This window comes from Sorex araneus, chromosome 1, assembly GCF_027595985.1.
Source record: "Sorex araneus isolate mSorAra2 chromosome 1, mSorAra2.pri, whole genome shotgun sequence".
In the NCBI taxonomy this organism is placed as follows: Eukaryota; Metazoa; Chordata; class Mammalia; order Eulipotyphla; family Soricidae; genus Sorex; species Sorex araneus.
The window spans coordinates 35,919,095-35,946,746 of record NC_073302.1 but is presented as its reverse complement, the minus strand read 5'-3'; the positions used below and the strand labels follow the sequence as shown (position 1 = coordinate 35,946,746).

Here is a 27,652-nt window from a genome sequence, read left to right as displayed (position 1 = left end):
GAGGAAGGTCGAGCTCTCCACGACAACAGGCGGCTACCACAAACGTTCAGAGAGAAAACAATTCCTCCTAGTGAGGGTGTGAAAGGGACAGACGCATCTCCCCGCCTCCCGGGACGCCTCGATCCCTAACGAATGGAATCGTGCCGCCGTTCAGGAGGGCAAACCGCACGATCCCGCCCCCCTCACGCCCCCACTCCACCCCACGCCCAAAGCGTTTAAAGCAGACTGGGGGGAGGGGGAACTAAGCACCCCTTCCCTCCACGACCCCCGGGGACGCGGACACGGCGCCAAGTGCCAGAAGCCCGCATCTGGGCGCGTGGATGCGTGACCGACCGACCGACCCACCGCGTGGGGGTCCAGTGAGCCACCACGAGATGCCCCCCGCGGTGAGAATCACAAATAAATGCACGGTGGGGGCGGGGGAGGGGGCCGAGTCCGGAGCCGCAGCCACGGTGGGGGAGCGGCTCCTCGGACGCCAGCGGTGGTCAGTCTCCCGAGCGGCCTTCCCCGGCGCCGTCTGGGGTGGGGGTGGAGGTGGGGGGCTCCGCGGCAGTCGGGGGTGCAGCTGGGGCCCGGTCCCTACGCAGGGGCTGCTGCACCCGCAACCTGGCGCACCTGGTGCATCTGCAGCGGGAGGAGGCCCAGGCTCCGACCCCGCGCGCCACTGGCCCATGCCGGCTCTTCCATCCCCCGCCCCTTCTTCCCTGGGGACCCAGAGGTCACAGGAGCGGGACCCAGGGCCACTCACCATCGTTCTCGTCGCTATGCCGCCGCCGCGACATGCCGCCGAGCCCGGCACGGCCGGGAGAAGACGCGGGGCGCGGCGCGGGAACCGTCGGGCGGGCGCGCAGGCGCACTGGCTCCGCACGGCGCGGCCGCCGCGGGAGACTCGGGCCGGGACGCTCGGTCCGCGCCGCACGCCCCGCTCGGGCCTCGTCTCCTCCTCCGCTGCCGCCCTCTCGCTTCTCCCGCCTGTCGCGCCGAGTCCTTCCGGGGACCGCGCCGCCTCTTCAGCCGGGCCGGAGCAGGCGAGCCGGCAACCGCGCCGCGCACCTGGGAGGCGGGGAGCAGGACGCTCTAGGCCCCGCTTCCGCCCGCGCCTCTCGATGGTTTTTTTTTTTTTAAATTTTTCCCGGCGGCCCTTTCGCTTTGCGCACCGCCGAGACTTCCGGGGGCGAGGGGTTGTGCCCCGCCTTCCCGGCTCCGCGCACCGCCGCGCTCGCCTGCGGGACCGTCGGATGCGGAGGGAGAGGGACCCGCCGTCCCCCGCGCCTGCTCCCGCCTGCCGGCCGCCGCGGCACAGGTGCGCACGGAGGAGCGGGTCAGCCCGCGGAGCAGAGGCCTCACCCTCCGGCGTCCCGGGCAGGTGCACCCCCGCCCCCGCGGCCTGGCTCGCTCCTGTTAGGTGGGGGGGTCCTCCTGGGGGAACCCCCTTGCCTGCCTTCCACCCTCCTCCAAGGCCCGGCCGACTCTAGGACCCTCCCGCCGCCGCCTCGGAAATAAACCCTGCAGCCGGCCCCGCGTCCGCTCGCCTCGCCGCACTCCAAAGACTTGGCCTTGGGGCAGGCACGCAGCTGACCCAGGTTCGATCCCCGACATCCCATATGGTCCCCAAGCATCGCCAAGAGTGCTGAGCCAGGAACAACCCCAGAGCATCACCGGGTGTGACCGAAAAAGCAAAAAAACAAAAACAAAAAAAAAACTTGACCTTGGCTGACACCGTTAACTGGATCCTCTCGGTCAATACACTCCAGTCACTCAGCTACTCAAGACGTCAAGCCCGAGGGGCCAGAGACACAGCGCGGGGATTCGGGCGTCTCCCTTGCACGCAGCTGACCCCGATTCCGTCCCCACAGTACCACGTGCTCCTCCCACCCCGAACCCCACCAGGAATCAACTCTGAGTCCCAAAGGGTGTGCACCCCCCAAAAAACAAACGCTCCCCTCACCCCCGCCAAAGCCAGGTGTGTTCTCACCTTGGGAACTGAGAAATGGCCAGCCGGAGCGTTTGCTTTACCAGCCGAAGGTTTTGATTTTTTTTCCTTTGGGGGTATAGGGAAGGAGGTCACAATACACTCAAAGCCTACTCCTGCATCAGGGGCCGCCCCTGGCTGCTCGGGGAACTTTATGGAATGCTTGAGTTTGAAGCCGGGGTTGGGTTCGTGTTCTGCCTGCTGTTCTATCACTCTGCCCAGCATGCCAGAGTTCAATTCCCCTGCACCTCTGAGTAGATTCCCTCCACTCACCTACCTCTTCCCCACCCCCTCCACCCCCCACCCCCTGTCTCCATCCCCCTACCTCCCCCCGCCACACACACACACACCACGCACGCAGACACATTTTATACTGTTTTAAAGTCTCAACTTGTAAATCTGCTCCCAACATTAAGATATCAGCTCAAACCTTAAATCCTTGGTGTAGCCTTCTGGCTATCCAGTCACCTTTTCATTACACGATAAATAAATTTCAACAGGGTTTTACTTACACTTAACTTAGCTCCTCTGAGTGCCAAGCAGGATTCTAGGTGCCCAAGATGTAGAAGTGGACACAGGAAAGCTCGTTATGCTGACCCTTTCAGGAATGAGCAGCCATGTCTGCACCAAGATAGGGCATAGGGTGAGGGAGGAGGGGAGAACATGGTTTTTTTTTTTTTCTTTTTGGGTCACACCCAGCGATGCTCAGGGGTTACTCCTGGCTTTGCACTCAGGAATTACTCCTGGTGGTGCTTGGGGGAACCATATGGGATGCCGGGGATCAAACCCGGGTCGGCCGCATGCAAGGCAAACGCCCTACCCTCTGTGTTATTGCTCCGGCCCTGGTTTTTCTTTATTATTTTAAAATTTAACTTAATTTTGGGGTTTTTTTGAGGGGAAGGCACACCCACAACCAGTAGTGCTCAGAGTTTGTCCCTCCAGGATCACTCCTGGCAGTACTTGGGGGTGGGATTGGGAGGAACCACCAGACTATCTGATTTTGTTTATTTGTTTGTTGTTTGGGCCACACTTGGTGGTGTTCAGGGTTTATTCCTGGGTTTGCGTTCAGGCATCACTCCTGGCGGGGCTGGGGGAACCATATGGGATGCTGGGGATCAAACCCAGTTTGGCCATGTGCGAGGCAAACTCCCTACCTTCTGTACTGGCTCCTACAATCTGACTTTTCTTTTAAGGATAGTTTATTCATGTTTCCTCTGTCTCCACTGGAATGTGAATTCCAAGAAACCAGAGATTCTTTACCTTGCGTTCAAGGCTCTCTTCCCGGAGTGTAGAATACTGTAGAGTTAGGTGCTCAGTGCATATGTTTGAATGAATAGGAGATAATTCTTTGGGTTCAGGCTCATTTGCATGGTAAACTAGCTGTAGTTTTATCTGAAACAGGAACCAAAGATTTCCCCTCTTGTTTCTCCTTGCTTACTTCCAGGGTGAAAATTGCCTGAGAGCAGTCTGCCAACCAGACCGATGCCTTCTTCCGATTCATCAGATGACCCGGAGGCCTGTGCTTTGAGATTTTCAGGCCTGGATTTAAAAGACACAGATCCTGTTGATCCCACTAGCTGTCTTAAAGCAGAAGTAGATGTTCATGTAAAGAAGAGATACTCATATGCGAAGAAAAAGGTAAAAGTGGTGTTGGGGATCATGGATATATACTTCATTCAGGTGCATTTAGACGCAGTGGGTTAGGTTGTGTTGCGGGAGTTGTGGGCTAGTGACACAGCAGGTGGGCTATTCTCCTGCTACAGTTGAGTTGGGCTGTTAGCTGTGACCTTTATTCAGGGACTGGGTACCCTCGAGAATCGGTGGCACATGATGGAATGTATGAGGACAGTTGAAAGAAATCTGATCTCTGGTTAATAACCTGAACTTAATCATAGGAACACATGGCTGTAAATCAAGTGGAGGCACATGATAACACATCTGTAATCTTTTTAAATTGCCTTGGTCTGGGGGCTGGAGAGTAGGTGAAATGGGGTGGGCGCATGCCTTGCAAGTGGACCCAGCACCCTGTATGGTCCACCAAGACCCGCCAAGAGTGATCCCTGAGCTCATAGTCAGGAGTAAACTCTGACCACTGCCAAGTATAACCCAAAACAACAAAACCCATCAAATTGCTTTGATCGTGATTTTAGGGAGCAATGATTAAGCACTCCAGATTGAAGATTCATGAACACGACAACCTTAGATAGTGACCATCCAGTAACCTTAGAGTGGATTTGTCTGAACTTTTTGGGCTGCTGGAGAAGCAGGAATGGAATCTCTGTGGGAATTTTCTATATAATCTTGGCAAGTTTGAAATGCTCATAGAATAGTTTTTTAATTATAATTTTTAAAAATATTTATTTTTCAAATAATATTTTAAAAATTATAATTTTTGAGATGAGACTAGAGGGGCAGTAGGTAGGATGATCTCATTAACTTTTTTTGTGTGTGTGTTTTTGGGTCATACCTAGCAATACTCAGGGATTACTCCTGGCTCTGCACTCAGAAATTATTCCTAGCAGTGCACCAGGGTACCATAAGGGGTGCCAGAGATCAAAGACAGGTCAGCCACATGCAAGGCAAATGCCATACCCACTGTGCTGTCACTCTTGTCTCTTAACTTATTATTGAGGCACCATGATCTACAAAGTCATTCATGACTGAGTTTCAGGCACACAATGTACCAACACTGGTCCCTTCACTGTTGTCCATTTTCTTCCACCAATGTCCCCGGTTTCCCCTCTACCCACCAGCTTGCTTTTACACCAGGCTCCCCCCTCACTCTTTCCTCTCCCCCCGCCCCCGCCAATCTTCTAGGAACTGTGGTTTACAATAATGTTACTGGTGGGGTTTAGTGCATAACACTCGACCACCTTCCAAGCACCGCCTCCTACTCCAGATTTCATAGCCCTAAACTCAGAGTTCCTTAAGTGTGACGAGTTGGAAATATGATTGCAGGCTTTTGCCCTTTTTGTCAAGACCAAAGAAATTGTGGCGCCTCCTGAATGTCACAAGAAATGTTGGAAGTGTTGTCAGCAGCTATTCACCATCCAGTCCAGCTTCCACAGACATGTAGCTACACAACATGCTGCCGAGATTTGCCGCCAGACTGCTGCTATTCTACAGCAGCTGGCCGGGACTTCAGGTACCTCAGACCACCTTAAGTCTGCAGACAGAAGCAGCCCTGTAAAAGAGGACTTTTCTCGTAACCAAGAAATATCTGCCTGGCTCCCCGATATAAGTCGCTTTAGCCCTGGTGAGCTGACGAGGTAAGAAAGAAATTCATCCTGTGTTTCTTGGCTTCGTTTTAAAGATGTTTTTAGCAATGGGATACCCATCCTTCAGAATGGCAGTCTCTGTAAGGCACAGAAGTCCCCTACCGGCTGATAAACACCCTGTGTTGGGTAGAAGACTGTCGATGTCCAGTAGCACATGCCCACACAGCTGCCCACATTCACTAGGTTTATTTCCCCAGCGGTGCTGGACATCTAACCTGGGGCCATACTGTAGGGTGAGCCATCTCCTGCTGAGGCACATCCTGAACCTCTCCAGGTTTTTTGGAAGCCATCCTGTTTCCTGTCTTCTCTAGGAAAAGAGAATATTAGTTTTAGAGGGAAGTGGGAAGTTCAGAGAAGTTGATGCTTCCTCTACCCTGGATAATTTTAAAGCTTAAGAATAGTTACCAGGGCTGACTGGTTGAGGAAACTTTGGTACATCTATACAATGGAATACTATGCAGCTGTTAGAAAAAAGGAGGTCAAGAATTTTGTAGTTAAGTGGATGGGCATGAAAAGTTTCATGCTGAGTGAAATGAGTCAGAAAGAGAGAGACAGACATAGAAAGATTGCACTCATCTATGGTATATAGAATAACAGAGTGGGAGACTAACACCCAAGAACTGTAGAAATAAGTACCAGGAGGTTGACTCCATGGCTTCGAGGCTGGCCTCACGTTCCGGGGAAAGGTCAACTCAGAGAAGCGATCACCAACTACATTGCAGTCGAAGGCCATGTGGGGGAAGGGAGTTGCGGGCTGAATGAGGGCTAGAGACTGAGCACAGCGGCCACTCAACACCTTTGTTGCAAACCACAACAGCTAATTAGAGAGAGAAAGCAGAAGGGAATGCCTTGCCACAGTGGCAGGGTGGGGTGGGGGGGAGATGGGATTGGGGAGGGTGGGAGGGACACTGGGTTTACGGGTGGTGGAGAATGGGCACTGGTGAAGGGATGGGTTCCCAAACTTTGTATGAGGGAAGTGTGAGCACAGAAGTGTATAAATCTGTAACTGTACCCTCACGGTGATTCTCTAATTAAAAATAAATAAATTAAAAAAAAAAAAAAAAAGAATAGTTACCAGGGCTGGAATGATAGTACAGCAGGTAGGGCGTTTCCTGGGTTTGTTCCCTGGCACCCCTGTGTGGTCCCCCAAGCCCGCCAGGAGTCATCTCTGAGCAGAGAGCCAGGAGTAAGCCTTGACCGAAAAAATAGTTTTCGCATGTGGCTTTCTGGGTATGTTTTAGAAAGAGAGCTCATTTTCAGAACTGTTACTTAGGATTGAAGATTTAGATTTTGCCTTCAAAAGCCTCATCAAATCATGGTACTACAGAATTCTAGAGCCTAGCTTCTTAGACTGTAAGCCCGTATGGTTGTCATGTCACTGTTTGAAAACCAGTTCTTAAATAAATTTTCTTTGATTTGGGGGATATACCTGGCAGTGCTTTTGGTCTCCTCCTAGTGTTTGGGTTTGCTCCCTGCAGTTCTTGGGGCATCATGTGGTACATGGGATAGAACCACAGCTGCATACCGTCTCTCTGGCCCTAAAGTAAACCTTGCTAGTGTTTTATCAGTCAGTGTTTGTGTATCTGTTTTCTATCCTACATACCCAGGGTTGCATAAAAATTGCTCAGGCAAAAGAGGGTTGTGAATGGAAAGCAATTAAGAAGCTCAGTTCTAGAGGCAGGTTCCCGATGTAAGCAATTCCTGAACTACGTGGTGAATGAAGACGTGTCCAACATGAGTCAGGAGCATTTTAGTCAGGAGCATTCAGTGCCAAATTTCCCTTGTTTCTGTGAAAGGAAAGGAGCAAGAATTGGACTCAGATTTTAATTAGACACTAAAATACCTTGCATCTTTAGTTCCTCACCTCTACAATTGAAGTAACAATGCCTGGTCTGCCTACTTTCACAGTTCAAAAGACACAATACATATTTGTGGAGTCTTCAGTTGCTATACAAAAATGTGGCCCCGTCAGTTTTCATGGTTCCGCACTTCAGGAATTTGCTTTCTAGTTTTATAAAAGGATCCATGAAACATTTAGCAGATGACTTGAGGCAGACTATGTAATGATCAGTTATGCAGATAATACTAGGTTACAAGAATTCGGAGAAAAAAAAATAGACTCTTAAATAGAGAATAATGATTTGGAAGAGACTAAGCCTGACACATATGAAGATAATGAGGAGAAAGTCTTGGAGTGCACAAAACCTCCATTATCAGCTGCTGCAGCATTATCGGTAATACTAAGCACAACACTAGTTCTGCAGGATGCCAGGTATTGAGAAGAAGTACTAAAGACAGGTATGTTTGGGGAACAGTAAGCTTAAATATATGCCTGTTCTCTGGGCCTTCGATAGCTAAGGGACTGTCACATAACTCTCAAAAAGAGAACTACTGCCATCTGTAATATTTCTCAAGCGTGGACTGTCTCAAGAGAGCTTTGGAATATACTTTGCAAAATACTGGTGTTTATTTTTGTTTATTTTTAAAACTTAGTTCTTTAATTGTAAAGAAGAGGAGCTCAGGGCTCCCAAATGATTTGAGACTTGCCCAGGTCCTATATCACTGTATCACTGTATCACTGTCATCCCATTGCTCATCGATTTGCTCGAGCAGGCACCAGTAACGCCTCCACTGTGAGACTTGTTACTGTTTTTGGCATATCGAATACACCACGGGTAGCTTGCCAGGCTCTGCTGTGTGGGTGAGATATTCTCAGTAGCTTGCTGGGCTCTCCGAGAGGGGTGGAGGAATCAAACTGGGGTTGGCCATGTGCAAGGCAAACGCCCTACCCGCTGTGCTCTCGCTCCAGCCCAGGTCCTACCATTTGTTATTTTAAGACCTCACAAGACAGGGTCCCCGGTGTTAGGAAACTGGTGTTCAAGGTTTCTGACTTTGACTTTGTAACTGTCTCAGCTGAGAAGAGTTGACTGTACAGTGGGGATGAATGCCTTCTCTTCTGGGTAAGACGAACATGGAAAAGTGAAATATTTTTATTTATAAGTGAGAAATCCAAAAATAGATGCCGCCTCACATCAGAATGAACACCAGAATGGCCTCCTATTTCTAGCTCTCCTATAAAATGCCTGTCTCCTGGCTATTAGAAATGAGAAAATCCCAGGAAACACCCTTCTCACAATGTCTGGTATTCAGTGCAGGCTGCCTTCTTTATAGCAAACAGAGGTAGGAGGTGTGTTCTCTTTCAGGAGAATAATAGGTGGAACAAAGGTAGGCATACGCTCTCCGTTCAGCCTTCCCTCTGACACTGCTTTCATGAACTGTGGTTACTTTATGCCAGTTTCTCAAACGCTGTTTCCCTGTGGTTTTCTTTTTGCAGTGGCCAGAGCAGTGATGAAGGAGAGGTGCTACTTTATTATTGCTACCGTGACCTGGAGGATCCCCACTGGGTCTGTGCCTGGCAGACATCTCTGTGTCAGCACCTGCACCTCACAGGCAAAGTAACACCTTCTCCCACACCCCATCCTTCACTGCGCCCATCTTGCCTTCCGCTCAGATTACAAAGGCTGTGCACACCACAAGAAAATGAGTCACTCACGGGGCCTTAGGAATGAGCAAGATTCTGCTCGGCATTTAATTAAAATACTAAACACCTCTGGATTTGGGGTCATGTATAAGGATTTATTGCCTTAGCGGAACTCAGGCTTATGTAAGAGAGAATATTTATTGGCTTAGATGAGGGGGCCACCAGTCATTTTTCTTCTTAAGACCAAATTGTAGTTATTTTCAGCTTTGCACCAAAAAACTATTCAGCTCTCCCACTGTCTCCTGGAAGCAGTCCTGGCCAGTCTGTAGAGCATGGACATGGCGAGAGTCTCTAGAACTGGGTAAAAGTAGCCTTCGTTTGCTGAGCCCTGGCAGAGAGAAATGCCCTTGCAATATTAGCTAGAAGAACATTTGACTGAATTTGCCATACTGGTTGACTCCAAGTTGCTTCTTACTCTGACTCCAGCATGCCGGGAGCCTTACCGTTCTGTGGTGTTGAATTTCCTCCAGGGGGTGTTTTTCCCTCTACCGTCATTTCTGTGTTCTGCTCACACGTCACCTCCTCAGAACTCAAGTCTGAAGAAGTCCCCCCACCAAATCTCATCTCTTACTGTCCCCTTTTGATCCAACAACTTAAAAGAATTTATCATTATCTGAAAGTTTCATTGTTGTTTAATTTGCCATAATCTGCTTTCCCTCAGAGAAGATCCATTGGTTGAATTAATAGATGTGTCCTCAATGTTAGATAAGGATTAGCATGAAGGAGCCAGTATTTGGAGAGTATTGAATAAAGGAATGGATATATGTTTAAAATAAAACCATAGGTATGTGTATGTAAATATGGAGATAACAGTGTTACTCCTGATTATCTTTACATGGTAGAGTTATGGATATTTTGTATTTTCTGGTTTTTTTTTAGATGTCTTTGATGAGTATATGCATACGCGTATATGCATTAATACCCTTTTTTCTTCTATTTTGTTTTTGGAGCCACACCTGGCTTACTCTTGACTCTGTATTCAGGGATCACTCCTGGTGGGGCCTGGGGGAACATGTGTCATTCCAGGGATTGAACCTGGGTTAGCTGCATGCAAGGCAAACACCCTTTCTCTGTACTACTGCCCACCCCTTTCCCTTTTTCTTTCTTTCTTTTGTTCTTTTTTTTTTTTAATTAATATTCCCAGTACAATTTGTGGTACTTAGTAAGAAAATTGCAAACCTCTGTGGAATGGAATGAATACATTTGTCATCATTTCTTTTTTAGTGAACACCTTAAAAAGTGATCCCTGAGTACAGTGCCAGGAGTAACCCTTAAGTGCTGCTGGCTGTGGCCCAAAAGTTGAGAGAGAAAGAGACAGAGACATACAGAGAGAGAGAAAGAGAGAGACAGAGACAGAAAAACAGAGAAACTGGAGGCCTTGGGGAGGAAAATGTTAAGATTTGGAATGTTCACATTTTGACATCCATACCTACTACCTACCCTTGGACCAGTGACTTGATTTCTCTGAGCTTTTGTTTCCTCTATTGTCAGACAGGGCTTGAATGACACTTTTCAGGATGTGATGTAAATCTCCCGTCTCAGGAGATGTTCACTAAATGCTAACTCTTGCTCCTAACCTCAGAAATATAGGGTCTTTTCCGCACAGAGCCAGTTGGAAGGTTTGTGCTAAAGAATTCTAGGGATTGTAGTGTGGTTCCTGAGTTTGGAGGTTCCTATGTCCCTGCTTTAAGAGGGTTGAGATGTGCTTTTTTTTTTCATTTTGGTTCTGGGATTAAAGTAGCATAAGTGTCTACGAGCTTACCTAAAGACAGGTATAATGAAATATCTATCTCTTCAGATCTGCCATAGCCAGAAACAGTTTCAGAGTTGATTTCCTGGCCTCATGTAGTGATTCAATTCTGTTATTTTATGTATTCCTTAAACATAAGCTGGTAGAAGATACAGTAGGTGGCAAAGCAGAGAAACCACATCCTCTCTGCTTCTTTTCCATTCCCAGAATAGACTTCCCTAGAGTGCAGTTCACGTTCTTAGGGACCCTGGGCATTGGCACTGCATCATGGAATCCTGGCTTGCCACCACAAGGAAGTTGGCATTGCTTATGTATCCCATGTCTACCCGAGCTCCGAGTCAAGGTACACACAACAAAGTCTCCGATCTGGGTCTGGAAATTAAAAGGGCAGATTTTACATGTTTCCCCAAGTATTATGCAGTAGTAGATGTCGATGTGACGTACTTGGTGGTAAGAGTATATGCCCTTGAATCAAATGATCACAGTGGTGCTCCCATTGGCGTTTCTGTGTTTTCTTCTGTTTCACACACAAGAGCATGTTCTGACCCAAGAAAATGAAAACTCCGAGCTGGCCACATTCTCTTTGTCTCGCTGTCTTGTGTCTCAGGTTCGAATTGGTACAGAAGGAATCAATGGGACAGTAGGTGGAAGCAAACTTGCCACCAGGCTCTACGTGGAAGCCATGCTTTCCTGCCCGCTCTTTAAGGGCTATCTGTGTCAGGACGACTTTAAGGTAAGAGAATTGGAAGTAAAGTGGGTCTAGAGCTCGCTTCTCCTGCCCCTGTCCTCTGTCCTTGCTAGACCATGAAGAGGAGCTCGCTAGGGAAAGATTAGCACCTCCGAATAGACCTCTCAGTGCAGAAGGGGCGTGCTCATTCCTGTTCTCCCACCGGGATCTCAGGCAGCCAGGGATCTGCTCAGTTCTCTGTCGCCCTCAGTCTCCGTTAGGGAATAAGGACGTTCTGGCTCATGTGGTCCGAGCTCTCGAACTGAGTGTGTCCCCCTCACTTGGGAGAGACCTGCCTACTCCCGGGGCTCGCCATGTTTGGCCTGGAGTGCAGACGAGCACTTCATAGGGGACTGAAATAAAGCTGTTCTCACAGTTGAGCTGCTTGGTTTGTGTGTCGCCATGAGAAAGACAGGCTGGGGGAGAGACTGCTGTAGCGGTGCTGGTGGGAGAGACTGCTGTAGCGGTGCTGGTGGGAGAGACTGCTGTAGCGGTGCTGGTGGGAGAGACTGCTGTAGCGGTGCTGGTGGGAGAGACTGCTGTAGCGGTGCTGGGGGAGAGACTGCTGTAGCGGTGCTGGGGGAGAGACTGCTGTAGCGGTGCTGGGGGAGAGACTGCTGTAGCGGTGCTGGTGAGGGGGAGAGGAGCCGGCTCCCAACCACAGCTGGACTGAACTTAGATGCTGAAAGGGCCTCAAGTGTTTAGATTTATAGTTAATGTGCTTACAACTAGAGAAATGTTTTAAAAGCCAGACAGTATAGCCAGTAGGGAGCTTGCCGTGTCTGCGGCTGACTCAGGTTTGATCTCTAGCATCCTGTGGGTATGCTCCCCTAGCACCCCCACAAGTGATCCCTGAGCCTTGCTGCGAGTTGTCGCCCCAAAACAAAAATATACCTAACATTTCTGAACATGGGAGGTATTAATGTCAAATTATTTACCACATGCCAGAAAGCCCTTTCTCTTGTCAAAAAAAATTACTCCCAATTTGAGTTCTCGAGATTAGCTATTGCATTATGACAAAACAGATGTAATACTTACATTTCGTGGCTTGCCTTGTGTCTGGAGAGAAGAGAAGATGACTGTATTCTGCTTTGTTTCTTACTGGCCAGACCAGCAAAGGAGGAGCCTGCTGTTTTCCAGAATTACGTGTTGGTGTGTTTGAGGAAATTGTGCCCCTGGGGATTCATCCCAATGAGATCTCCTACAAGAAGCCTGGTATGCTTGCTTTTAAAAGAAAACAGTTGCCTTTCTTAAGAGGGACAAAACAACCTGTAGACAAACGGGAAAGTTAGACAATGATTAGTAAGAGTTGTGACGAAACATCTCTTTCAAATAGCTAGGCATGGCTAACAGCAGTGCTCCCACACTTCTCTCTGGTGCTATGGTGACTGAACATACACCCTTTTGCCCTGTCTTCTTGATGGTTTGGCAAGCCTTTGTTTTCTTTTCCCAAAGATAGCGATTTGAGGGGTGTGTAATTATTGCTTGCAAGTCATTCATCAGCTGAAAAGACACAGCTTACTGCTGCAGGAAGCATGTGGCATCCAGAGCCAAAGAAGTTTGCACGTGCACCAGAGTATTCTCATCCTTCTCTTTCCCATGGTGACTAAGAACGATTCAAGTCATTTGGTGATGTTTCTCAAATTTGATTTCACTTTAATTTCTGGTTTATTTTTAGGAATCCATTTATCCCCAGGTGAATTTCATAAAGAAGTAGAAAAGTTTTTGTCTCAGGAAAATCAGGAACATAGTGATACTATTCTCTTGGATTGCAGAAACTTCTATGAAAGCAAAATAGTAAGTAAGAATAGTACTGGGGTTAAGGCACCTGCCTGGCACGCAGCCAGCCCCATTTTGATCGCCAGCACCACAGCGGATCCCCTCTGAATCCTGACAGGAGTGATCCCCGAGCACAGAGCCAGGAATAAGTCCTGTGCACTGCCAGGCACGATCCAGGTTCCACCATACCTCACAAAAGAAAGAACTGAGTCAGTGAAATTTTTGCTGTCCTTCTGGCTACATACTGGGAATGGCATACTCCCAAGGTCGGGGGAGGGGGTACGTGTGTGTGGTGTGTGTGCATGTGTGTGTGCACACACTTGAGCGTGCATCCCTCCTCCCCCGACCAAATCACACAGTTCTTCTCCCAATGCTTACCTTTTTGGACTCAGACTCTGGTGGAAAAGTCCAAGAACACAGGAATCAGAGATCTTACGCCACAGTGTATTTCCTGTGCCTCTCCTTGCTGTGTCTAAGATCTAGTAAAGTCTGAGCAGCGTCTTCACTTGCCCTGAGAACTCTGGGGAGGTGACCATGAGCCAAACAGCTTTGTTTCTGAGTTCCAGATTTTGAAATCAAAACAGGGTGCAGAATGGGAATAGCAGCTAGCATATGGCCCTTGCGGGGGGGGGGGGGGGGCGGACAAAAAGAATCTTGGAGAGTACAGCAGCTAGGGCACTTCCCTTGCACACGGTCATCCTGGGTTCGATCCCTGGCACCATATATGGTCTGAGTGATCCCTGAGCACAGAGATAGGAGTAAGCCCTGAGCATAGCTGGGTATGTCCCTTTGTCCCATCCCCACTCCCCTATTTTCTTATTTCCTCAGTTCCTGCCCAGCATCTTTTCTATTCTTTCTGCTGTTTCTGTATTGTAGGGGCGGTTCCAGGGCTGCCTAGCTCCAGACATCAGGAAATTCAGTTACTTCCCAAGTTACGTTGATAAAAATCTAGAACTTTTCAGAGAGAAGAGGGTGTTGATGTATTGCACTGGGGGCATCCGTTGTGAGCGGGGCTCAGCCTACCTCAAAGCCAAGGTAAGTCACACCCTTCCTTGGGCATGGCAGGCCTGGAAGTGAATGAAGAAAGCCCCCTGGGTGTGTGTGTGTGTGTGTGTGTGTGTGTGTGTGTGTGTGTGTGTGTGTGTGTGTGTGTGTGTGTGTGTCTTCTTGGGCATGGATGGTAGGCCTGGAAGTAAATGAAGAAAAACCCACTGAGTATGTGTGTGTGTGTGTGTGTTTGTGTCTTGGTGTCTTGCCTCTCCGCCTTTTTAGCCTTTCCTGCCCTACTTACTCTCCCCCTGTAGTTTCCAGCCTAGTGTTTATAAGCACGAAATCTAAAGTTCTCAGATCTCAAGATGGGAAAAGCACTTAACGATCTTAGAAGCTCATCAGGCACAAAAGGGATAGATTAGTTAACGTCCCTCTTTCCCCTAATCCTTTACTTGATCTTGAGAAGAGCACATGTGGTAGCATTCCGTGTCCCAACAGGTGTCTTCCTATATTTAGGGCACAGAAAAAAAGAGCTGGGCTTCGGGGCTCTAGTGTAAAGGGAGGCGCTGACTGCTGTCATCACCCGCCCAGCTGGTCCCGGGACCCCTCGGTCAGCAGTTCCTCGGAGGGCCCTCTTCTGCATTCCTCCATTCCTCAGCACATAGCCCGCAGGGAGGGGGGGGCGCTCTGCCTGGTCTCTGCCTGTTTCCTCATGTGTCCTGTGGTGTTCACACAGGGCGTGTGCAAGGAAGTGTTCCAGCTCAAAGGCGGCATTCACAAGTACCTGGAAGAGTTTCCCGATGGGTTTTACCGAGGGAAGCTGTTTGTTTTCGATGAGCGTTACGCCTTGTGCTACAACAGTGATGTAGTGTCAGGTAGGTCAGCCCGGGCCCAGAACTTAGGCTCCTGACCAGGCACCTTCAGTAGGTCCCCACTTTGTGGTAGGTCAACCAGCCCTGGTCACTTACAGAGGAAGGCTGGAAGAAGTGGCAGGGGCACGAAGGCCTGTATTAGGGTCTTTGGCCATTTACTTGTTGGGCAAGTCCTTTAGCATGGGGGCAGTCTTGGGCTGGAGGGTTAGTACAGTGGGTAGACCGTGTGCCCTGCATGCTGCTGATGCTGGTTCCACAGAGGGTCCCCCATGCACTGCAGCAGCCACAACCAAAAAAAAAAAAATTTTCACAGTGCCACACATTAAAAAAAAATTTTTTTTGGTATTATATGTATTATTACAGAATTGGTTTCCGCTGCATTTCAAAAATAGTTTTTTATGATAAGCACTTAGTCTTCACCAGACTATGCCAGGTCAGTGGATAGCACAGAATGAAAGCAAGAACCCCCTAGTTCTGACGGCATATGGCCTGGTGATGGGTGTTCTGTGGTCCGTGTCAGAGGTGGGGAGCACCAGGAGTGGGAGCCTGTGGCTGGCTCCCCGCCCTGTTGGGTACACGCTGGCATGCCGTGTCAGGAGGGGGCAGTCAGGAGTGCATGGATGTCAGTGTGGCCCCTGGAGGTCCCCATTGGGAACAGAGAAGGGGACGTGGGTGTGGCCCTTTCCCAGGACACCCGTGGTCAGGGACTGATTGGATCACGCGGTCAGTGAGTGTGTGAGTCTGCCTGTCCTCTCCCCTCTCTCTGGGTCCTTTATTGGAATGGTCCTAAGTATGCCTCATCTCAGGCTCCTGCAGGTCGGCTCTGGTGCTCGATGGAGCCTCAGGCCTAAGCAAGTCACCGAGTGGACGGAAGGGATTTCAGGGCGGAAGCGCTGCCAAAGCTTGGGTGGGAGGGCTGCTTAGGAGCCGGACGGGAGGGAGAGGCCCCCAAGGTAGTCGAAGTCTCATTGTCCTCAGTGGCTGGACTTCAGGGAAAACAGGTGGAGAGAGCAGAGCATGTGCGCAGCAGGACTGAGGCGGGGAGGGGGCTGCCGGCAGCGGGGACCGAGTGTTCAGACGACCCTGTCTCCCACCGAAGGCAGTGACCTGCAGAGGCCGCCGCGTGAGAGGGGCCGGCCGGCTTTAGAACTGTGACGGAAGGAGACACTCCTGCCAGTTTTCTAAGTAAGAAAACTGACCATTCCCACTGGAATTGCTTTGAATCCTTCCACGCAGTCTCATCCCAGAAAAGTCGGGTGGGGCAGTTGGTCACTAGGTAACAGGGACTTGCTGTTTGGAAACCTCCCCCAGGCCCCAGAGGCTGTTGCAGACTCGGATGGGGGAAGAGAGGTGTCATCCCCCCCCTATGCCCGGGAGGAATTCCCGGGGGGGGTGCTGGACGTGGGTGTCCCGTCGGGGCGACCTGTCACTGACGACTCTGCTTCCCTGCCTAGAGTGCTCCTACTGTGCAGCCCCGTGGGACCAGTACAAGCTCTGCTCGACGCCCCAGTGCCGCCAACTCGTCCTGACCTGCCCCGCCTGCCAGGCGCAGGGGCGTACCGCCTGCTGTGGCAGGTGTCAAGACAAAGGGGACCAGCTCGCCTCCAGGCCGGCCTGGAGCGGCTTCAAGGAGGAATGCGAGTGCACGGCCCGCCGGCCCCGCATTCCCAGGGAAGGGTCTTTGTCCCCGCCGCAGCCCCCCTCGGAGCCAAGGTCTGGTGTGGGTGAGGAGGCGCGACGCTGCCCAGAGGGGCCCCAGCGGCCTCCTGCCGAGCTGTCCCAGAGCTAGGCGGGAGACAGCCGTGAGCATCTGAGTCGGCCCGAGGCCACCAGGACCCGCCGCTCCCCCACTGTCACTGTCCTTCCCAGGGGCGTGGGAGTGGGAGTTGGGGGGAGTGCCACTACCTGAGACCACTGATGTCAGAGCATGGAGAAAGCGAACACCGTATGGGACCCCAAAGTCACTGAGGGCGAGTGCCACGAGCCGGGCATGCAGTGTGTGTGCCCCCTGCGGCCCCCAGCAGCATCGTGCTAGTGTGCTGACCTGGACTGTGCGTGACAAAAGCATGAGGCCATTCGCCCTGGCCACCTGCCCCTCTGCCTGGACTGTACGTGACAAAAGCATGAGGCAATGGCCCGGGCCACCTGCCCATCTGCCGTCCAACCCCAGCCCGGGCAGCAGCTCATCTGATGGAGCCCCAGGTCTGGAAGACACGGCCTGCCTTCTTTCTGTGCCGTTCTGCTTCCCCGGAGAGATTCCTCCCCGCCCCTCCCCACCGCAGTACCTGCCCTCTCACCTCTGAGGACTTGGCGAGACCCCAGTGAGCGCAGGGACGTCGACGTTGGGGCAGATGTTGGGGCACTTGGTGTCCGAGAGGCCCCTGGAGACAAGGCGCACACTCGGGCCAGTTAGCACCTTCAGGGTGGCTTCCCAGTCCCCTCACCCACCCACACCTCGGCCGCACGGCCCTGTCACGCAATGCCACAGAGCACACGCACGGCACACAGAGACCAGCAGGTTTAATAGGGTATTGCCGTTTCCAGTGGTGCAGAATACAGCTGCAGTCGTGTTTCAAAGAGAAGCCGGTGGGGCTGGCCATCCCTGCAGCGTGGCGGCGTTCCCGGGCCCCGGGGCCACCTCTGCTTCCCCTGTCCCTCCCATGGCGTTACAGTTCAGTATGCAGAACCCCCTGTCTCCCGGAAGCCTCCGCTCAGTGCCCTGCAGCCCAGTCTGCTCAGCAGCGCTGGCTCGGCCTGGGGAAGATCCGCTGACTCACTCATGAAAGGAACTCCCTACGCAACAGAAAGGCGAGTTTAACTGGCACTGTGGTACGTTAAAAGGCACAAGGGCATTGTGGCTTAATATTTTCGCTAGATCTCCAGAGATGCACATGATGTTAAAGAAAAAGACCAAAAAAAAAAAAAAAGGTCTGGCAGAAATACCAAAATCACCTCTCAGGATGGTGGACTTGGGATGGTTTGGCCAGGATGATTTCCTGATTCTTGACTCTCTGGATTTCCTTCACCATTGGGTGTGCCGAAGTCTCCTGAATGGGCCTGAGATCAGCAGTGACTTGTCTAATGGGCGTCAGTGACAGTAGCTGGAGCCTGAGCACAGCACGAGGGAGCAGAAATGCCCCTTCTGGCATACCGCCTCTCACGGCTGCGTGCCCACGGCTGTGCAGGACGGACAGGGAACTGCAACTATATGGCCGCAGGTACTCGCATCCATCATACAGATGGCTCTTGATGAAACTGACTCCAGCATATAACTGTAAATGAGTCCCACGTGTTCCTAAAGAACACTCGGGGAGATCCATGAAATTTCACCACTGAATATTTCTGCAACTTTCCCTTATCCAGCAAACAGACTAGTGGTGGTTTTTGTTGTTGTTGTTGTTGTTGTTGTTTCATTCCTAGCAGAATTCTTTTTTAATCTTTTTGTCTCAAGGGACAAAATTGTATTCTTGATCCAGCAATCAATTGGCAACTTAACCTTGGGTTTCTTCAGATTAAAGGAGGCTTTATCTGTTTGGAATGATTGTCTGTTCACTTAGCTCAATGGCTAAGGCCAGATTTTTAATAAAGAATTTTGTAATGCTGCTGAGGCGTGTGGGAGAGTGTGCTGCTGACTCATGGGGTGGGCACTGGCGTGCATCTCAAACAGCACACAGCAAGGCCACAGAAGTACACTCTAGATTAAGTCACTGCGAGGGTACCATCCACTTCAATGAGATCTGCCAGTGTTGGGGCTTCTTAGTTTTTAAATAATAACCAAACTAAAGTTCTGTGACTAAAGAAAAACTTCACATTAAACATAGTTTATAAAATTATCATCTACAACCACTAGTTAACCTAAAACCTTAGTGCATAAAGAACTGAACCACAGAAGGGGTTTGTGCCGGCAGCGTGCCTTCTGGTGTCCACTGCAGAGCGCAGGTCATCAGTAGAGCATGTCCAGTTCAAAGGCGTGGCCACCACCTCCAGACACTAGACACCACTCCGGCACTTGGGAAAGATGGGCCCGTTCAAGTCTGCCAGCCTCCTCTTCCTCACTGGAGGGGAACGAGGGAGAAGATGTAAGTCCCGCCACTGTCCACTCATACCTGCCCACCCATTGCGGCTGCAGCCGAGCACGAAACTTTTGTTAGCGCCTGACGTTTGCCATTCTTCAAGACTCAGCATTCACTGGGAAAGCCAGTGTTAGTTTGGACTCTGTAAATCACTTTAAACTGCCAACCAGAAGGCTGCCCAGTGTACTTGCTTCAATCCTGGTTTCCTTTGAGTAGAGGCTGGCAGGTAAGCTCTACTCTGGTTCATGGAAAAGTTCAATTTAAGGGGCAGAGAGATAGTCCAGTGGTTAGGGTGCCCACCCTGCATGTGGCTAACCCAGGTTTGAACTTTGGCACTTCAGACCTCATCGGGAGTGATCCCTGAGCACAGAGCCAGGAGTAGGGCCTGAGGACCACCAGTGTGGCCTTCCCCCTAAAAACACAAAAACGTGACAGGTGTGTTGGGCGGGGTCTGGGCCTTATGGGTGGGGCCTGGGTATCGCAGGGCGGGGCCTGGGTATTGTGGGGCGGGGCAGGGACTGCCATCTAAAGGAGTGAGGTCACTTTCCCTCCTGCAGACAGGAAAAGGACAGGTGCTAAAGCAAGAAACAAGGAAACGGGTTCAATGTGAAAACTAAGGATCAGACTCCAGACGGTAGCAGGGGATTATTGCCTGACTCCAGCCAGTGGGATGAAGGTTAGGCGATGGGTGGGTTTTAGCAAACCACTCACCCAGGTCGTTGTTGTTCATCATGGCATTGGATGCCCGCAGTCGGGGCCCCTGCTGGGTGAAGTGGTAGCCGAATTTGAGAAGCGTTGAGTTTTTTTCCAACATATTCACGATCTCCATTTCCACTTTGTTGCCCAGGGGCTGGCTCTGATCAAGAAAAGAGCAGTGATGAGCAATTATGCCATTGTGCAGGACCTAAATCCCTCCTCGACAGGAACTGGGTGGAGGGCGGGGATCAGATGCCCACCCCCTCCAAGGGCTGTCACTGTCACTGTCATCCCATTGCTCATCGATTTGTTTGAGCGGGCACCAGTAATATCTCTTGATTGTGAGATTTGCTTGTTACTGTTTTTGACACATCCAATACACCACGGGTAGCTTGAAATGAACCAGCAGGGATTCACACCTAGCACAGACCTTGCCTGTCCTAGCTGCTGACCCCTAACACAGATACTGACCACCCATCCTGGAGTAATCTGAACAGAAAGAAGCTTTGAGGCTTTCAGTGCTATGGAGATTTTGAAAGTTTCTGCCGCCCAGGCCACACCCAGCACTCAGAATCACTCAGACTCAGGTGTGTCCTTAAAACTCCTGGGGTGGTTCTAATATGCAGCCAGATTTAATAACCAAACATTCAGATTTGTCTCATTAATTTAGACATGAAGGAACTGAGGCCCAGAGAAGATTTAATGCAAGAGCACACGGTGGGGCAGAGAGCAGCAGCTGGCTTCCTGCAGCCTCCCTCTGACCCTGCTCACAAACTGCCACAACAGAAGATGGGGCAAGAGTTGGCGGGCTGGGCAGGTCGCAGCACACTCATTTATAGCCCTGCGAAAAGGAGGGAAGCAATTTAAGCATCAAGAAGGAGTTGCTGGGGTTGGGGGTGGCTTGAAGGGGTGGGAGGGAAACGGGAGCCACTGGTGCTGGGAAATTACACTGATGGAGGGATGGGTGTTAGAACATTGTATGACTGAGACGCAATCATGAACAATTCTGAAATGCACTATCTCATGGTGATTCAGTTAAAAAAATAAAAAATAATTAGAAAAAGAAGGAGTTGCTAAAATGAACGACAGTTCAACCTTAAGATAGAACAGGGATGATAATATGATGTAACTCTTGATTACAGGCCTGGAAATATGGTCAAGATACAGTGTTGAGCAGAGAGCAAAAAAAAAGTCACAAAACAGGTCCTACTTAAGTAATATCACTTACATATTTCATGTACATATATGTGGGTTGAAAAGATCTGAGAGTGATGGACGTGCAATTTGGGGAGCTCTTATTTTCTTCATATCTTACTGTATTTGAGTTTTATATTACTTGTACTTATCTAATAAAAGAACTTTAAGGATCTTAAAAAGAAGTTTTAAGGGGAGAAAGGGACTCTCCTTCACTGCTGGTGGGAATGCCGACTGGTTCAGCCCTTTTGGAAACCAATATGGACGATTTTGAAAAAATTAGAAATTGAGCTCCCATTTGACCCAGCAATACCACTCCTGGAAATATATACTGGAGAGTCAAAAAGGTATAGTATAAATGACATCTGCATTTCTATGTTCATTGCAGCACTGTTTACAATAGCCAAAATCTGGAAAAAAACAGTGCCCAAAAACAGATGACTGGTTAAAGAAACTTTGGTACATCTACACAATGGAATACTATGCAGCTGTTAGAAAAGATGAAGTCATGAAATTTGTATATAAGTGGATTTACATGGAAAGTATCATGTTAAGTGAAATGAGTCAGAAAGACAGGGACAGACATATAAAGATTGCACTCATCTGTGGAATATAAAATAACATAGTGAGAGACTAACACCCAAGAGTTGTAGAGATAAGGATTAGGAAGTCTGCCCCACAGCTTGGAAACTGGCCTCACATGCTAGGGGAAAAGGCAGCTCAGATAGAGAAGGGAACACCAAGTAGAGGGTGTCGGGAGGACCCATTCAGGTTGGAAGATTCGAGCTGAAAGTAGACTATAGACCGAACCTGATTTGCAATACCTCTATTGCAAACTACAACACCCAAAAGGAGAGAGAACACCCAAAAGGGGAATGCCCTGCCACAGAAGCAGGGTGGGGTGGTGGGGGATGGGGTGGGGGTGGTGAGAGGGATACTGGGATCATTGGTGGAGGTGAATGGGCACTGGTGGAGGGATGGGTAAATGATCACTGTATGAGTAAAATGCAAACACAGAAGTTCATAAGTTTGTAACTGTACATCACAACGATTCTCTAATAAAAAATTTAAAAAAAGAAACCACTAAACACAGGTACGAGCTTGCAGTGATGCAACTTCTGGCAGAAATTTCTCTGGATTTAATTACTAAATACCAGAAATCCAAAGCTTCATATGCTCTTCATTCTCAGCAACGTAAAACATATTATCAAATGATACCTTTTCGTCAGGTCTGATTGTTGGGGGAAAATTCCAAATAATAAGAGCGAGTTTTCTGTTGGAATATTGAATGTAATCAAAGTAAAGAGAGATTGGGGCTGGAGCGATAGCATAGCGGGTAGGGCGTTTGCCTTACATGCGGCCAACCCTAGTTCGATTCCCAGCATCCCATATGGTCCCCTGAGCACCGCCAGGAGTAATTCCTGAGTGCAGAGCCAGGAGTAACCCCTGAGCATCTCCAGGTGTGATCCAACCCTCCCACCCCCAGCAAAAAAAAAAAAACACAAAGTAAAGAGAGATTAAAGTGAAAATCATCAGCCACACAGGCGGGGGGTGTGGGGGGGGTGGGATGAAGATATACTGGGGTTCTTGGTGGAACACATGCACTGGTGAAGGGATGGGTGTTTGATCATTGTATGACTGAGACTTAAATCTGAAAGCTTTGTAACTTTTCTCATGCCGATTCAATTAAAAAATAAATTAATTAATTAAAAAAAAGAAGTTTTAAGAGCTAGCAAAGGGCTGGAGCACCTGCTTTACATACAGGAGGCCCAGCTGTAATATCTGCTACCACATGGTTTCCATAGCACAGCCAAGGACCAACACTGAGCACGGAGCTTCGAGCAGTCCATGAGCACTGTCAGGTGCAGCCCCCTCAATTCCAACCTTAAAAAAAAAAGAAAAGGAAGCAAGCTCATGTCATATTTAATTATTAGGACCGTTCCTTCCAAAGAGGACCAACAGGAGGATGTTTGCTCTCCCCAGCTGTGTATGGGACTTGCATCCAGAATGTGTGAGAAAAAGAAAAGAAAGAAAAGGTATCCAGATTGGAAAGGAGGAGACAAAACTATGCTGATTTGCAAACTGTAAAATGCTGTATCTAGAAAATCCTAACACACACACACACACACACACACACACAATTGAGTTAATAAATGAGTTGAGCAAGCATGCAGGAGATAAGACCGACATCTTTTTAAAAGCTCTATTTTTATATAACAGTATCACAATCAAAAATTAAGAAAATAATTCCATTGACAGCACCATCTAAAAAAGAAAAGAATGGGGAAAAAAACCAGAGAGAGTTCAACAGGCTGAGTGCTGGGCTTCCCATGAACATCGAAGGCCTGGTTTCAACCCTCAGTGCTAGTTGGTTCCCTGAGTGCCACTGGGAGTGACCCCTGAGCATAGTGGCACTGAACACAAAGAAAAGGGGAGGGGTGTAAATGAATGAATTTTAACAAAAGCAGTAAGCAGATATACACTAAAAATAACCAAACAGCACTGTAGGGTCTGGAGAGAGACCTCAGCGGGCTGAGTGCATGTAGGAGGCCTGGGTCCAACCCCAGCATCACGTGGTTGTCTAAACACAGCCAGGAGGGACCCCAAAGGGAGCAGTCCCTGAGCACCTCCAGTAGCTCAAAAACAAAAGGAAAATCTGAATAAATGCAAACATTAAGTGTTTAGGATTCATGTTCATGAATCCTAAACACTTAATGTTGCCAAATGGCAACAGTTCTACAGAGGTAATGAGACTCTTGGCGAATTTTCCAGGACTTACAGCTAATGGGTCTGTAATTTCTTAATGAGATGATGAAAATGTTCTGGAATAACTGGTGATGGTTGCATGACTTCGTGAATATACTGAAAAGCAGAACTGGATCCTTAAAAGGGATGAATCATCATATATTAATTGTATCTCAATTTTATTGATTTGTATTTGTAGTTTTCGGTTTGAGGGTCACACCTGGCAGCGCCCAGGGGGCTACTCCCAGCCCTGTGCTCGGACGTTGCTCGTGGTGGTGGCAGGGATGAAATCAGAGCCTCTTGCATGCAGAGTATGTGCTCAGCCCATGGCTGTATCTCACCAAGCACCCTCCCTCTCTGCGGTGCCAGAAATCACACCCAAGGCCTCACACCTGCATGGCGTTAGTGCTTTTCTGGTGAACTGCAGCCTCAGCTCGGTATCGCAATTTTTAAAACTCAACAGTCAACAGTTAAAACAGCCTCCAAGTAGAACATGGGGAATAAGAGAATGGCCTGAAAGAAGCCATGCACATATCTGGGGGGTCTGTGACAGGATATTCAACTCTGCTCCATTGGTCTGCAGGTCTGTTTCTAGCCCAAAGACATAAAAGGACTGCACTCATTTGTGGAGTATAAAATAACATCACATGAGGCTGACACCCAAGGACAGTAGAGACAAGGGCCAGGAGGATTGCCCCATAGCTGGAAGACTGCTTCTTGAGTAGAGGGGAGAAGGCAGATGGAATAGAGAAGGGATCACTAAGAAAATGATGGCTGGAAGAATCAGTCAGGATGGGAGATGTGTGCCAAAAATAGATAATGGACCAAACATGATGACCTCTCAGTGTCTGTGTTGCAAGCCATAATGCCAAAAGTAGAGAGAGAGTGTGGGGAATACTGTCTGCCATGGAGGCAGGGGGAGGGTGGGAAAGGGGGGTTATACCCGGGATATTGGTGGTGGGGAATGTGCACTGGTGGAGGGATGGGTGTTTGATCATTGTGTGATTGTAACCCAAACATGAAAGCTTGTAACTATCTCACAGTGATTCAATAAAATTAAAAAAGAAGAAGCCATGCACACGTCTTTATGCCCCTTAATAAATGTTCAGCATCAGTGGCTATTAAGGAAATTCAAGTCAAAACCACAGTGAGATCTGGCTGCATATTTAGCAGGGCTGCTAAAATAAGTGGAGCCTGAGCTTGTGGTTCCGTGACCAAGTATCTGCCATGCAGCAGTACTGCCACCCCCCTCTTCCCCATCACTGAGGGAGATCCCGAGGGACACTGCCATAGGATCCCTCATGCCACAATGATCAAGTGAGATCTCCAGCCACAGCGCCCCCAGCAGTTAGCCCCAAGTGAGCACCAACACTCAGTGTACGAGCACCAAAAGCAAGACTGTGACCCCCAGCCACTGCAGTAACAGCAACAGAAGGGCGGGGAAGGAAGGCAGGGAAGAGTGAGACTAAAAGGACTGCAGAATCTGCAGAGGAGCTAGCCCATAAATTTATTGGTGAGCGTTGAAAATGGGCACAGACTCTGGCAGTTTCTTAGAAAACAAAACATCCACCGATTGCATTCATAGTCCTGATCCCAGTGCAGTAAACCCCAGTGACAGGACATGGGCTGGGCGCTTGTCTTGCATGCAGCTAACCGAGGTTTGATCCCCCAATAGCCCAGAGGCTCCTCTGAGACCCACCAGGAGTGATCTTTGAGCACAGAGCCAGGAGTTAACCCAAGCATCACTACAGGAGTACCCCCCCCCCAAAAAAAATAAACCAAACAGGGGCCCGAGCGATAGTACAACGGGTAGGGCATTTGCCTTGCATGCAGCAGACCCGAGCTTGATCCCCAGCATCCCATATGGTCCCCTGAGCACTGCCAGGAGTGATTCCTGAGTGCAGAGTCAGGAGTAACCCCTGAGCATCGCTGGGTGTGACCCAAAAAGCAAAATAAATAGATAAAAATTTTTAAAAAACAAAAGAACAAGTTAATGAGAAACAACAGTGCATGATTGTTTACAGCAGCTTTATCTGTCATGGATGAACCCGGTAACAACCCTGAGGTCCCTCAGCAGGGAAGTAAGTAAATCAGCCAGGGAGCATCCAATACTAAACAACTGAAAGAAACACAGTGGCATGGCACACATCAATCTGTATTACGCCTAGAAGATCATGTTTGGGGAAGAAAACACAAAAGGTGGTAGATTATACCCCTGTACTTATAGACTATTCTTAGCACTGTAGCACTGTCGCACTGTTGTCCCGTTTTTCATAGATTTGCTTGAGTGGGCACCAGTAACCAGCAACCATTGTGAAACTTGTTACTGTTTTTGGCACATCGAATAAGCTACAGGTAGCTTGCCAGGCTCTGCCATGCGGGCAGGATACTCTCGGTAGCTTGCCGGGCTCTCTGAGAGGGATGGAGGAATTGAACCCAGGTCGGCCACGTGCAAGGCAAATGCCCTATCCACTGTGCTATTGCTCTAGCCCTATGCTATTCTTAAAAGAATAAAAAATATAAAGAGGGAGAACAGGACAGGAGAGAGAGTAGAGCGGGAAAGAGACCTGCCTTGCACACAGCAAGCCCAGGTTCCATTCCTGCCACCACATACAGTCCCTGAGCCCCTCCATTAAGCTCAGAGCCAGGAGTAAGCCCCGCGCACTGCCAGATGTGGCCCCCAAGTAAACTAACAAATGCATTTCAAGACATGGAGACCAGACCCATGGTTGCCAGGGGAAGATGGGGTACGAGGGCAGGTTGGAGACCAGAAACCTCTGAAGACCACAGAAAACAGAGCATCTGCTCAAGGCAAGGGGAACCCGGTGGGGGGGGGCTGAGTTACGTGCACTCCCTGGGCTGCCCAGGGGAAGGGACAGGAAGACACGGGGCCCAGCATCCAAAGGACTAGGCCCGGGGCCATGGGCAAGGAGTCTCTTGGTTGAGGACACCTCCCAGAATTCATTCCGCCTTCACCAGCCCTGATCGGGATTCACCGGGGCAGGGCAAGGGAGGGATTCGGTGAAATTCCACCCGCCATCTGGCAGAGCTCCTAAGAATGCTGGGAAGAGTTCGAGCTCATCCTTGGCCCTGGACTCTGCTTGGCCTGGCAGACAGGGACACTGGACACCCCAGAAAGGACCTGGCGGCTCCCTCCCAGAACCACGTGGCAGGAAGTCTGGCCTCTCCTCGAGGTCACTGATGCGGAAGTCCCACTAGTTCTCAGGGCAGCCTGGGGCTCAGGAAGGGCTGGTCTCCTAGAGGGGGCAAAGGCCCCCAGCCATCTCCCCAAACAGGGCAGACAGGCACTGGCCCCTCCCTCCAACTGAATCCCGGTTTGGGCTTCCTCTTATTCAGGACAGAGCCAGCTCTCGACCTTGGCCTAGGGCTGGGGAAGCTTGGGTGGGTCCTCGAGGCCCATGTGCTCCCCCCAGGGGACCTGCTGTGCAGGGAGGGGTAGGGGTGGGGGTAAGAGTGCCAGCAATGAGGTGCCGGTGTTCCATTAGGTCCATAAAACCCATCTCTGTGGAGTGTTCATCCCGCAGTGGGGTGACGGGGAAAAGCAGAAAATGTGCCTACATCTCCCCACCCTCCAGATGAAACCCCGATGTCCATGAGCTTCCAGAAGCAAAACCCAGGCACGAGGGTCCAGGGACTAAGACTCCAGATCACATGGCGGTGGCAGAGACAGGCCAGACCTCCTAATCTCCCCGCCCGCTTGGGGTCCTGGCTGTCACACCCAGGCCTCATCTCAGCGTATCAATGGCCTTGACCCAGGACTCCCAAGTGACTCTCCAAATGGATTCGCTCCCTACAGAGATGTCTCTGGACCCCCACCATTTACAATTTTAGAATTCCAGAAGCGCGGGGCTGCAACAGTGGCCACGTGACCTCTCAGGATAGTCGTAATAAGCAATAGAAAATAAATTATCTAGCATCTGCCACGGGCAGGCAGGCTGGAATGGTGGTAGGAAAATTTGAAGTAATGGTGGTAGGAAGGTGCAATGGTGGCGGGATGGGTGGTGAACTATTGAA

At 49.8% G+C, this 27,652-nt stretch overlaps 3 protein-coding genes across 9 annotated transcripts in view; 1 reads left to right on the top strand and 2 right to left on the bottom strand.

The window, feature by feature from the left end:
• The window catches only part of NCBP1 (nuclear cap binding protein subunit 1), a 36,070-nt gene extending 35,091 nt beyond the window's left edge, over nucleotides 1-979 (bottom strand). Inside the window, exon 1 of the mRNA XM_004600255.2 lies at nucleotides 749-979. Within this exon, the coding sequence (XP_004600312.1) occupies nucleotides 749-782 (34 nt within the window). The 5' untranslated portion in view covers nucleotides 783-979. The remainder of the gene's footprint in view (nucleotides 1-748) is intronic.
• On the top strand, nucleotides 245-18,516 carry TSTD2 (thiosulfate sulfurtransferase like domain containing 2). 6 transcript variants are annotated; one of them, XM_055139694.1, is made up of 10 exons: nucleotides 245-386; nucleotides 3,417-3,610; nucleotides 4,931-5,241; nucleotides 8,585-8,705; nucleotides 11,149-11,274; nucleotides 12,378-12,483; nucleotides 12,947-13,065; nucleotides 13,924-14,082; nucleotides 14,774-14,912; nucleotides 16,364-18,516. In XM_055139694.1, exons 2-10 carry the CDS (start codon nucleotides 3,455-3,457, stop codon nucleotides 16,696-16,698), a joined length of 1,572 nt encoding a protein of 523 aa, XP_054995669.1. In that variant the 5' UTR covers nucleotides 245-386; nucleotides 3,417-3,454; the 3' UTR covers nucleotides 16,699-18,516. The 6 variants fall into 6 exon arrangements, with proteins under 6 accessions (XP_054995669.1, XP_054995651.1, XP_054995660.1 ...); XM_055139676.1 differs by lacking the exon at nucleotides 245-386 and adding an exon at nucleotides 1,175-1,303; XM_055139685.1 differs by lacking the exon at nucleotides 245-386 and adding an exon at nucleotides 1,187-1,366.
• TMOD1 (tropomodulin 1) overlaps nucleotides 17,413-27,652 on the bottom strand; it is an 85,636-nt gene continuing 75,396 nt past the window's right edge. For both annotated transcript variants that reach the window (XM_055139716.1, XM_055139711.1), the window contains exons 9-10: nucleotides 19,694-19,838; nucleotides 17,413-18,964 (exon numbers count right to left, since the gene is read on the bottom strand). In XM_055139716.1, the coding sequence (XP_054995691.1) occupies nucleotides 18,900-18,964; nucleotides 19,694-19,838 (210 nt within the window). In that variant the 3' untranslated portion in view covers nucleotides 17,413-18,899. The remainder of the gene's footprint in view (nucleotides 18,965-19,693; nucleotides 19,839-27,652) is intronic.